Here is a 12672-nt window from a genome sequence, read left to right on the forward strand (position 1 = left end):
TCCATTATCCTTCTCCTTTCCATGTCGACACCTGCAAGATCAGCTGCACATCCTGCTCTGTCCTGCATGATGCTTTATCTCCCTTCCCAAGCTTTGCACCTCTCTCCGAGTAACCTGACATGTTGGTCTTCCCTATTTAGAAGCGAGTGATGTTCCTGTGAGAAAAACAGTGGTGCTGCCTCCTGTTTTCTGCTTGAGCCAACCTCATAGAGATTTTGCTGCTCTACTGCCAATTACGAAAATGCATGTTCTTGCCTCTGTTTCTGAGTAGGGCTGCCAGGGGTGAGGATAAGGAACCATTTGGGCTAACACAATTCCTGCATTCCTTCCTATGCCTCTGCTGCTCTGGAATTTGAATATCTTCACAAAGCATGGGCTAATGACCTGCCAACTGTAGCTCCTGGGGGGAAGGTTAGTGGCCATGGAAGCCCACCTCACCTCTGGAGAGTCCTGTAAATAGGCTTTGTTGGGATGCGGGGAGAGGAAGGTCAGATGAGTCAGTCTGCAACAGGAAAGCTCTCTTCCCAGTGGACTCTTCAGGTGCTTAAAAAAAATTAGTACACTGAAAGTGAAGGGTGCAGAAGCTGTTTCAGTTTCACCCAGATCCAGCAGCAGCTGAAGGCAGCATTTTTAATGTGAGAAGTAAATTGGTGGGAAAGAGCAATGTAGGAAACGATTTAATTTTGTCTTGTTCTTCCCCAGGCTCACTGCTGCAGTGCCTGCTCAGTGCAGCACTACTGCTTGGGAAGGTGGAGAAATACACAAGCAGGCCACTATCTTTTCCTAGATATAACATGCACAGCAGGCTAATGCTTTAACGGCATCTAATTTGATACATCACATCTAATCTGTTTGTTGGTTTTTGTCTGCAGTACTGTTAGTTCACTGTTCAGGTGCTCGGTGTGTAGCCTTCTCATCCATCCACAAATCCTCTACATGAAATGAGTGATTCCTTAGATCTGTTTTTGATTGATTCTTTGCTTCACTGGTGTTGCTTCTTAAAAGGTAAACAATATTCATATGCTGCAATCTATAACTCAGAGATGAAATCAAATAGCATCTCCTGCCAGAGGTTGCTAAGAGAACACATTTAGCATTCATTCAGCAATTACTTTTAGGAAGAGATTTAGTGATACTAAAGAGAATCAAATCTGTAGTGAATATGTAGATTTCATGCTAATTAAAGGGGTGAAGGGATTCCTCTTTTCCTGTACTTTGGCAATCTAATTCTCTGTGATGTCCAGAGTCTTTGTGGAAATTGAGAATTTGTAGTGAGAGCAGCACAGCTCCTGGAGCAGTCCGTGTGTTCTGCACGATCTTCATGCCCACAAGACCACAGTGTGCCCCAGGCTGGGCACAGTGGCTTGCAGTTACCCGTCTCCTTGGGCAGTATTGCTTGTGAGGATGCTATCAGCTCTCAGCTTGCGAAGCTTTGTTTGATGTGTGGCATCTGCTTGCAGCATTTCTGTATTCTGTGATTCGTGCCCTGTATTTTCATGTCTTTGCATGTGCTGTGTCTCAGTGTCATGGATATGGTGGAGGTAGTGGAGAGCCTCAGTCTTGGTTCATTCCCTATTCGAGCAAGAATATTTGAGAAGGTTTGTTGCTCTGAAAACTGTCTCTTAAATGGCTAGAATCTGAATCTGAAAAAAGGCCATCTCTAATGCTATTTAACCAAAGCCTTCTGTAATCCTGTTTTAAATGCAAAGGAGTGAAATTTTGCACAGCAAATTCAATTTTAGAAAACTGTGGCCCCAGTGAGACCTGTACATATTCTTGAGGTCTGGGATTTGTATTTTTTTACTAGAAATGTATCTAAACCTTTTCTGAGCCAGGACTCCTTTGAACTGAGATGATGTTTTTTCTATCTTTTTGCAGAAAACTGAAAAGGAAGGGTTCTTAAAAATGATACTGAGATAGAAGAAATATAAACCACTGGTTTTTTTCAGGGCTTTTTTGAGCTTTTGTTTATTGGTGGTGGTGATGTTACCCAATGTTCAGAGTTTGTTAAGAGCCAGTCTCTGCAAACTAATGGATAGCAAGGCCTTTCTAAGGTTGCACCTGCCATTTGTTTTGGAAGACCTGGTAACTTTCATACTGGACTTAACCTCGTAGTTGTCTCTGGTCCCATGCTTTTAGGTAGAAGTGAGATTTTAGGAATGCCATAGATTAAGCAACAATGCCTGCTTCTTTTTCACTAACACGTTTCCCAACACACCCTTTTTCCCCCACCTTTGAAATGCATCATTGCTAAAGAAGGATTTGTAACTGGTCAGCTCTGGAAAATATCTGGAATGAATTTATTTTGGTTCAGCACTGCACAAGATACACAAGCCAGGTTGATGCTTTAAAGCTTTTGTCAACAAAGGTACGTCAGTCGAAGGTGTGTTCTCCGACCCATGTTGCTGTCCTGGTAAAAGACCTTGCTGGGCAATTCTGGCAAACTTTTAAACATGGGGCTCTAAACTTGGCTCAAGGTTTTGCTGCCTTGTTCCATTACACTCATTTTGTTGGGGTTGCTAAATCCATGTTAGACTTCAGCTAACAAATTTCAATTGGATAGGCAGTGTTACAGTGCTTAAACCTGACCACTGCTTTTAAAATTCACTAAAGGTAATAACCTACCTCATAGTTATGTCCTACTGAACATGAATGCTTATGTAAAATTTGACATGTAAGATAAATAGAGATAATTTAACCAACTTGTACTATGCTAATTTTTATGCTGCAGAACATGCTGATGTTTAATAATAACATGATCTTCCTCATGGAGTTCAGTAAAAAGCAGAACTATAATTCTGCCCATTTCCAGAGCTTTCCCTGCAGGCACATTACCTGGTTTCAATATCATTTAAGGCAGAAAGAAAGTAAAAATCTAAAAATATTTCCTGTAAGTAAATGCAGCAAGCCTTGACTCTTTGCAAAGGCTTAGACAAACATGTATACAGAGATTTCTAGACCTCTGCTTGAAGTGCCACATGAATGGGAAATAAGCTCACTTTTACTTCAGTAGCATACTTATTTTTTATTAGTCTGTTTAGGCAAAAAAAATATTGGCTGTGCTGTTTCCTTCCCTTTCCTGATTTTGTACTTTATGGAACACTTAAAAATCATATCCAGGGATTTTGTGTTATATGCATGGAAAAACACCATGATGTTTGTAGTGAAAATAGTGTAGTAGTAAACTGTCTCTTGCTATTCTTGAGCAGGATACATTTATATATACAGATGTTGTCTTATGTTGCAAGCCCATGTTTTTGTCCTTCCCTATCAATGTATCTCAGTGACCCAGACCTAAGTGCTTCTACTGGCCTGGCTAGATAAAAGTGGGTATTTGGTGGCTCTGTGCTGCTGCTTCTTCCTCCTAATCAGCAGTTCTGTAAGCAAGCCAGTAGATCCAGATGCATTGCCTAGGTGCTGCAACTCTAACTAATTACAGCAAAACCTGTTTTTAAAGTGCTCAACACTGTTCACTGGTGGTAATGCCCATTTTTGTGATGCTGCAGGGCGAGTTTCTCTGACAGAAACACTATAGACAGAGAAGATGGTCTAGCACCATGGCAAGTCTGTATTTCCTCCTTCTGGCTGCCACCCCTTCTAAAGCCAGCCACCTCTGGGAACAACACTAAGGTGCATAAAGGCACAGTGGTGAATCCACCATCTTCTTGGGTTCCTGTCCATAGCTGAAACAATATAGAGCAGAAAAGCAGAGCAGCCATTTTAGCTGTGGGTCAAGATTCAAAGCCACTGAGATCTAGTGTGGATGCTAAATTAAGTGCTGGTGCACTGAACAGGGGCCACAAAATTCTACCAGATGTGTAACCAACTACCAGGCTGGCCAGCTAACAAAGTGAAGAAATGGGTCCTGTGGAAGAAGGAAGGCACCTGCTTGGCAGGTCTGTTGGTAAAAGTATAGGTACCAGGCTAGTCAGGCAGCAACACTAGAGGAGGATGGATTAGTTTACTTTTTGGTAGCTTTTTTCATAAAGCAGAATCTTTTTGCTGTTCAGAAATGGATGATGTAAATGTACCACCTTTCTGCTAAATTAAATCTTTCTATTTAATACCAGTTAGTGAGAATCAGGTGTGATGGAGGTTGCTTTAATATTGACAGTATCACTCCTTATTTCTTTTTCTTGTGTACACATATTTGACACAGAGGGAAGATAATGCAGTCTGACACTTCTTCATTTGAAATCTGATGGGACAGAATGTGGTAATAGGACTCAGAAGCAATAAAAACATTCACTGATGATGATTTAAAGAGAAAATTTAAGCTCTTAATTTCATAGAAACATAGAATTATATAACTGTTTGAGTTGGAAGGGACCTTAAAGATGATCTAGTTCCAATTCCCCTGCATGGGCAGGGACACCTCCCACTAGATCAGGTTGCTCAGAGCCCCATCCAACCTGATCTTGAACACTTCTAGGGTTGGGGCTTCTACAACTTCCCTGGGCAACTTGTCCCAGTGTCTCACCACCCTCACACTAAAGAATTTCCTCCTAATGTCTAATGTAAATCTCCCCTCTTCCAGTTTTGATCCATTAAGGTCTGCTCCTCCTTCAATAAGAGAAATCTGTTTCTAGAGTAGGATGAACTGGGAAAGGAATGAAGGAAGTGGGAGGTTTAAGGTGGCTGGTTTATGTTTGGTATTTATTTCCTACATTTGAACCTCAGAAACTATTTTAAATCAACAGATAAATGCCCATTACAAGTAGTATTCGGCATTTTCAAACAAAAAACTCAAGAAAAAAAATTAAAAATTGATCTTGGATTCTGGAATGCAGCCCCAGATTTAAATTCTAGTTTTTATGTATTGTAGTACCTACCAAATGTGCAATTGCAATTAGTTTTGATATGACTCAAACTAGGTATTTCATACAGTCCATACTACTGGGAAAGCCAATATAAATATCTAAACTAAAATACACAGTGAATACTACTTGGGAAATACATTAACTACACAGAGGTAATCACAATTTTCCTCTCTTCCCAGTACTTCAGAGGAGACAGACTGAGACTGGAGATAGGTGACTTGACTCTATCAGTTTAACCCAAACTCCTTCAAAACTAACAATAAGACAGAATTAACTTAAGAAAACAGATTGAAAACATTTGGTGCCATTTAGCTAGCCCAGTATCATGAATTTCACTCAGTTCAGGATGGATTCTAGCCCTTCATGTCAATGGACTGGGATGTGGATATTGCCAGGGTGGTGGTTTTTAAAGCAGCCTTTCATACTCTTTAAGGAGATTTCCCATTCACACCTCAGTGTGATTAATTCAATCTTCAATGGATTTAGTTGCTATGTGACATTTTCCCAACCCCAAAACAGCTGGGTGTTGTAAGATTTCAACATGTAAGAGCCAAGAAATAAACTACATGTTAGAGCAGGGAAGCTGCAGCTTATGCTAATTAACTTACATGCTCAGATATGCAAATGGCCATGAAGTAGATGCTTCTTTTTTCTTCCTTTCTTTCTTGCTCCTCATCCTCCCTTCAGATTTGTGTTGGGAGAGGAAAACAGCTTTCCCCTGTGCCTAACTATTGATTTCCTGCTGGCATCTTTTGAATATAATTCCAGCCAACCTTGATTGCTTTTATAAAAAGACATTTACAAATCTGATTTTTGAAAGGCTTGAATCAAATCTTAGTGTGAAGAATACTTCTCTCTGTATTCCAAGCAGGATTACAGCTTGCAGGGCTGAACATACTTGGAGCTCCTCAGTCAGTGTCAAGCCTAACATAGACTGGACTGTGTCAAGCCAGTCTATTAAACGTAGACTTGTTCAAATAGAAACAGCAGGTTCACACCTCTCATCCTCCTGTTTTGCAGGTAGTAAGGTGAAGGTGAAAGGAAGAGAAGGTGGAGATGGAACTGCCAAATCATGCCAAACAACTGCTACTGCAGCTGAACCAGCAACGAGCCAAAGGTTTCCTCTGTGATGTGATCATTGTGGTAGAAAATGCCCTGTTCCGTGCCCATAAAAACATCCTGGCAGCCAGCAGCATGTATTTCAAATCCCTTGTCCTGCATGACAACCTGATTAACTTAGACACGGACATGGTGAACCCCACCGTGTTCCGGCAGATCTTGGACTTTATTTATACTGGTAAGCTCTTAACGACTGACCAGCCTGGTGAACAGAACTTTAATGCTCTCCTCACCGCAGCAAGCTACCTCCAACTGCCTGACCTGGCAGCTCTCTGCAGAAAGAAGCTGAAGCGGAACGGCAAGTCCTTTGCTGGCAAGGCCGGTGGCCTTGGTGTTGGGAGATCTGCCAGGAGTCAAAGACTTTCCACTGCTTCAGTCATCCAAGCTCGCTATTCAGGGTCAAATGAGGGGTTGAAGGGCTCACACTCAAAGGAGCTGTCAAAGGGAAAGCTCTCCGATGATGAGGTCTTCATCAGCAGCTCCAACCAAGAGAACTGTCACTCCTTAAGCAGGGGAGCCAGTAAGAACGGCGCCGGGGGCAGCAGTGCAAATGGGAGCACGGGCGACCAGGAGCTAGGCCTCGATCTGTCCAAAAAAAGCCCGTCACTCCCTGCTGCAGCCTCCCATGATGACACGCAGCACAGCGAAAGCCAGCATGGCTCTCCCCAATCAGCCTCAGCCCCCGCAGCCAACAGTGCCTCATCGTTCGACGAGTCTGGAGTCGGAGCCCCTCACAGCATGGCAGACAGCAGCGACCCCATGGAGATGGATCTGAGCGAAGAGTGCCACCACTCGCTGACGGAGGGCAGCCAGCGCAAGGGCCTCCGGCATTCATCCCGCAAGAAGGAGTGGATCAAGAAAGATAACGCCTTTGACCGAAAGGAGGAGGGCAAAGACAGGGACGAGGGTGAAGGGCTGCCCAATGGTATCCTGCTGGGGTCCTTGTCCAAGTCTGTGGAACGGAGTCTGGCTGGGGCCTATGGTGCAGACCTACCCTACCCGTGTAAGGAAGAGGTGGAAAATGGTAAGGAGAACAGTGATGACAGTGGCCAGAGTGAGAGCGAGAGCGGCGGGCATACTAGTGCCAACTATGTCTACCGGCAGGAGGGTTTTGAGCCAGTGGCCTATGGTGACAACCTGTATGTCTGTATCCCCTGTGGCAAAGGCTTCCCCAGCTCTGAGCAGCTCAATGCCCATGTGGAGACGCACACCGAGGAAGACCTTTACATCAAGGAGGAAGTCACATACGGCGGCAAAGATGAAGCCGAGGATTTGTCAAACCCCAACCAGTCATATGCCGCGGAATCCAGACCCTTCAAGTGTTCAGTGTGTGAGAAGAGCTACAAGGATCCAGCCACGCTGCGGCAGCACGAGAAGACTCACTGGCTGACGCGGCCCTTCCCTTGCAACATCTGCGGCAAGATGTTCACACAGCGGGGCACCATGACACGGCACATGCGCAGCCACTTGGGGCTCAAGCCCTTTGCTTGCGAGGAATGCGGGATGCGCTTTACCCGGCAGTACCGACTGACAGAGCATATGCGTGTCCACTCAGGAGAAAAACCTTACGAATGTCAACTGTGTGGTGGGAAATTCACCCAGCAGCGCAACCTGATCAGCCACCTGCGAATGCATACCTCTCCCACATAAGCCAAAGACTCCAGAATGAGCTTCGAGCCCATCCGCAGTGATTTACCTTTCTGTAGACTTGCTGCTTAAAAAAGAAAAAAAAAAGAAAAAAAAAAGAAAAAAAAAAACCAGACAAAAAAGGGGGCAACTCCCCATACTCTGTTCAGTCATAGGAGGCCTAAACAAATGTAGCTTTAACATTAAAAAAAAAAAAGTTCATTTTTTTCCCTTTTTTTTTTTAAAAAAAAAGAGAGGTCCACAGCCAAGTTGATGCATTTAGCCCAAATCTCCCTCCAAATCCTGGTGATCTGGCAAGAAATGCCACTTCTTTTTGCGCACATTTCCTTATTTCCTTGATTGCCGTATCGATTATCTGGAGCAGGTGGGGGACCATAGGGAGCTTTCAGCCTCTGCTGGCTCCCCCCCTCCCTACTTCTTTCTTTATGTTACTGTCACCCTACTCACCTTCTCTCTTTAAACCAAACTCAGTAGGGGCATTTCTTGCCATTAAAAAGAGAATGCAGTACACCTTTTCAGTGGCCTAAGTAGCTGTGAAAGAACAGCATTGCGTTCACAAGCGCGGAAGCTCTGGCTGTGGACCATCTCACAGGATTGTCAGCCCCTTCAGATACTGTGGGAAAGCCATAGTTGTGATGGAATCCATCACCATTCCTCTGGGCTAGCGATGGTGGGAAGAGTGCACCAGCCCAAGAACTTCACTTAAAGAAACGGCAATGCCTCCCTTACCATCCCTGCCTCTTTAGGTTTTGATCTTTATCCTTGGCACACGGAACCATATGCCACCTTTTCCCACAAAACACCAACCTCTCCTGCCTTACCCATGACTGAACAGGGACTGGATGCCCTGGGAATTTCTTTCAGTGAGCAGGGGGTCGTCTTTACTTTTCTAGTAGTTTCGTATTAATATTCTTTGCTTAGAGGTACTTGTTTTATTAAAGGAAAAACCATTGTAACGTTTATGTGAATGTTTGAACTGGAAGGTCTGAGGTTAATTCTAGGGTGGGTGGGTGGGGAGGGGGTTTGATGTAGGCTGGACTTGCTACAAGTTCCTTAGGTACTTTTTTATTATTTTTTATTTTATTTTTTGTGTGTGTGTATGTTTTTAGCTTTCCTCCCTCACTAAAGAGCAAGTCTGTGTGGACAGACTTGTAACCTTTGCTACCTCTTGAATTCATGAGAACAATAAGATGGTTAGTGAAAGATTAGGCTTTTTTTTTTTTTGTTTCTCTTATTATAAGTAATTAAATGTATAAAAGTAGAAGCTAAATTAAAAGTTAAGGGATTTTTACCACCCCGTCCTTCCATCAAAAGTCAGCTAGAGAAATGGTAAAGCAAAACTTGGCCAAAGACAAAGCAAAAACTATGTTTGAGCCAGAGGCTGGGGAAGCTGCTTGGACTGGCTCATTCACAGTCTCTTGGCTGTTTGTAGTCTCTTTCAGATAAAAGAAGAAAAACTTCTCTGAGTTTTTTGGGTCCTTTCCAGCTTTGTTTATTGAATCTGGATACTATGGGGAGGGGAAAATGTCCCCCTCATCTTCCACTCCCCCAGCACATCTGGGTCAGTCTGTAAACACCTGGCAGGACAGAGGGTGAGGGCATAGCAGCCTATAATTTACTAGAATCCAGAGTGCAATAAGGTGGGGGAGAGGAGGAAAAAGCAAACCAAAGTGTTTCATATCCTCCCTTTTAGACAATTTAACACACGCACACACACAAAAAAGAAACAAAAAAAAAGAAACAAAATGTTCTTGCAACATCTGCATAAGACATCACAGCCAACAGCTGCTATTGGTTTAGGAGAGAAGACAGAGAACTTAGCCCACTGATTCTTGGCCCCCTTGACTTTGTTGGCGTGACCTTGTGGAAAGCTATGGCTTATTTCAGGCCTCCTGTGACTGTGGTGGTAAAAATTCACAGCCAGTAGAATCATCCCTTCTGAATTGAGTAAGGTTTACACTTGTGTTTTTTCATTTGGCTTTTCCCCCCACCCCCACTCAAACCAATGTAGTCTCTCTGTGTAGGGTTTACCAAACCTCACGTTTTGTCTTTTTTTAAAAAAAAAACAAAACAAAACATTTTTTTAAGTTTCGACCAAAAAAAAAAACCAACCAAGAAAAAGAAAGAAAAAAGTATGTTTGACTAAAACAAAGAAATATAAGCTTCATTTTTTTAATTGGTTTTTGGTTTTGTTTTGTTGTGGGTTTTATTGGGTTTTTTTGTTTGGTTTGGGTTTGTTTATTTTGTGTTGTGTTTTTTGTTTTTTTTTTGGTGTTTTATTTTTTGTTTGTTTTGTTTTGTTTTTGTTATGGTAGGCTAGTCCATAAGAAGTTTTTGGGTCAATTGAATGAACTGAGGAAACTGGAATCCAGGCTCCAAGCAATAGTCAACCCAAAGGCGCTGAGCCTTGGCCTGGTGTCACATTACAGGGAACACTCTCGCCCCTCTTGTGCTTCTCCCAGTGCCATTGTCCACTTGCTGCCAGATTCCTGCAAGCTGTGGAGCATGTGAGGGGAGCAGGGACTTCTGTTTTTTTTCTAATTGTGCTGAGATGTGCTGTTTCATTTTGGGGCGTTAGGTGGGTTTTTAGTGTCTTTAGCACTTCCACATTTTGAATATATATTGAATACTTTTCTCCTTGATTCCTTGCCAAACTCACCCTGAGAACATCCCCAGAATAGTCTTTGGGGAGGACAGGGAAGGCCTTGCCACTACTTTTTTCTCAGAGCAAATCTCAGCAGGGCCCCGGGACAGCCGTGCAAGATTAGCTCCTAGGCACTTTCACCCTGCCTTTACCTTCCCTCAAACTATCCTAAACCTGAGCTGAATCCCAGGCTGGCTTGGGCAATAGCTAGAGCAGGCTGCCCTTGCTGCCCTGCTAAGGACCCATCAAGTCCAGATTTTCAAAGCAATTTTTAGCTCCCTTAGTGAGAAGGGCATAGCTGGTGATGAGCCCTGTCCCCCACTGTGGGTTTTGGATGGGGGATTCCCCCACTGACTTGTGGCCCCTGCAGTTTGCTGAGATGGGTCCCCCACCATGGTGGCATGTGGCCAGTGATAGGAACGGCAGGTGGGTGTCTGTGCAGAAGCCACCCCTGGGACAGCAGCTTAAGCTGTGACCAACTGAGCCAAGCCACAGAGCAGCCCAGGGTGTGAGGAAGCACTGAGCTCCTCAGAGGGCAAATAATCTGCTTCCCCTCACTTCATTCCCTTTTTACAAGCATGTGTGTGGGTGATGCAGCCTCTCGCCCCAGTCCCACCCCCTCTTCATTTGCTTCTTAAGCCTCGAGAATCATGGTGAAGCTTCAGGACCCAGTGCTATTTTTGAAAAAACAATTTTTGGAGCGTCTTTTTTTTTTTTTACTTTATTCCCTCCCCAGCACTTAAACGATACGACATAAAGTCTGTGTACAGCACGAGTATTGTACAAAAGGAGATTTTGTTCTTTTTTCAAGTAGCTGTGTAAAGTTGCGTTCCATAGAGTGAGTATAAACAACATTTTCCAAATTGTGACAGTAATAATGAATAACTAATAATACTCAAAACTTCAGGGACTGTTTCAGGCCTGCTTGGGGCCTAAACACTCAACTGCATTTGTACGACATAGTATTGTATCAAACATTTTTCTGTATTTTAATGAGAAAGCAAAACACTAGTTTCATATTTAAGATTTTAAGAGTTTGGGGGGGGGAGGGATTTGCATTTTTTGGTTTGATTTGGTTTTTTTAATTTTTTTTTTTTTAAATACAAAAAGAGCCTCAAGAGGAATAAAACTATTTAAAAAAACAAAAAAAAAAAAAAAAAAAAAAAAAAAAAGAAAAAAAAAGAGAGAAAAAAAGAGGCCAGGCAGCTTAAGTATATGCTTTAGTCACTTAGTTCCAGAATGTTTTCGGAATAACAGGAAAAAAAAAAAAGATTAAATAGCAAAAGTTGTATAAAAGAATAAAGAAGCTCATACCCAAATTCACAAAACTATTTTTTAAACCAAAGCACATTTGAATGAGTATGGAACCTCACTTGGCTCAGAAAAGTACTAATATATTTATCTCATTGTTTACATAAACTTTTACAGTTTCAGACCTCAACAGATCTAGGGGCCAGTCAAAATTAATCTTTGCTTTTTCCATTGAAGGCTACACAGTGTTCCCCAGCTTGGGAGGGGGGATCTGTGTCGCAGCCTGTGTTCCAGCACTGCTGGGCGAGGGCAGGGAGAGGGAGGGCAATTAGAAATATGGCACGTATATCGTATTTTTTTGTCTTTAATCCATGAGATGTTGCTGGGAGTGAGACCTAGGCACTACTGCTGAGGCATTCCACCTCTTCTTCAGAGGGTACCAAAGGGTAGAGAGAGATGTGAGGAGCTCTAGAGGTAGAAAAAGATGTTGTCAGAAGATGGTGGGAGCTGCTGTACCCAGCACGTCTCCTTAACATTAGCCCCAGGAGCTGGGCTGACCTGTTACCCAATCCTTTACCACAAAACTTCCAAAAGCAAAGTCTTGGAAAAAACCCCAAAAGCCCAGCTTTGTGCATTTGGGGGAGTTAGCAGGAGCCACAGTGATCACAGAAGACACCAAAGAGCTATTGACATGCAGCTTCTGTGAGGCTTTGTGGCTGCTGACATGGAGGAGAAGGCACAACTCTGAACTGCCCCTCTGTGCTGGGCAGGGGCTGTGGCAGAGGGGACCTGGGAAGCTTTACTGTTCTGATGTGAGGGTGAGAGCACAGGTGCCCAGCTGCCTCCTCCTGTTCAGAGCTGGGCTTGGGCCTGAGTTGGACAGATCATCTGAGCCACCTCTGAATTAAATAGCTGGATTGATTCACTCCAGACCTTACAGTCATGTGCAAAGAACCCAGCCAAAACTCCTAAGGCTTTCCAGGAGGAAACCTACCCTTGATGTGCTTGTTAGAACAGTCTGAAGATGACCAATGAAGAGGGTTTGCTGAAATATCGCTGAAGCCAAAAAAAAAAATATTTTTTTTTACAAAAGCTCCCTGTCATTAGTCTTGACCCTTTGTAGCTTTTACCTTCTACACCAAAGCCACCTCAAACATTTGAGGGGGGGCTGATGGAAAATGAAATATTAAT

At 43.3% G+C, this 12672-nt stretch overlaps 1 protein-coding gene across 1 annotated transcript in view; it reads left to right on the forward strand.

Moving 5' to 3' along the window:
* Nucleotides 1-7662, forward strand: part of HIC2 (hypermethylated in cancer 2) — a 32712-nt gene extending 25050 nt beyond the window's left edge. Inside the window, exon 3 of the mRNA XM_009997666.1 lies at nt 5841-7662. Coding sequence (XP_009995968.1) covers nt 5877-7589 — 1713 coding nt within the window. The 5' untranslated portion in view covers nt 5841-5876 and the 3' untranslated portion in view covers nt 7590-7662. The remainder of the gene's footprint in view (nt 1-5840) is intronic.
* Nucleotides 7663-12672: the final 5010 nt, after the last annotated feature.

The sequence above is a fragment of the Chaetura pelagica genome, unplaced genomic scaffold (assembly GCF_000747805.2).
Source record: "Chaetura pelagica isolate M959 unplaced genomic scaffold, ChaPel_1.0 scaffold45, whole genome shotgun sequence".
In the NCBI taxonomy this organism is placed as follows: Eukaryota; Metazoa; Chordata; class Aves; order Apodiformes; family Apodidae; genus Chaetura; species Chaetura pelagica.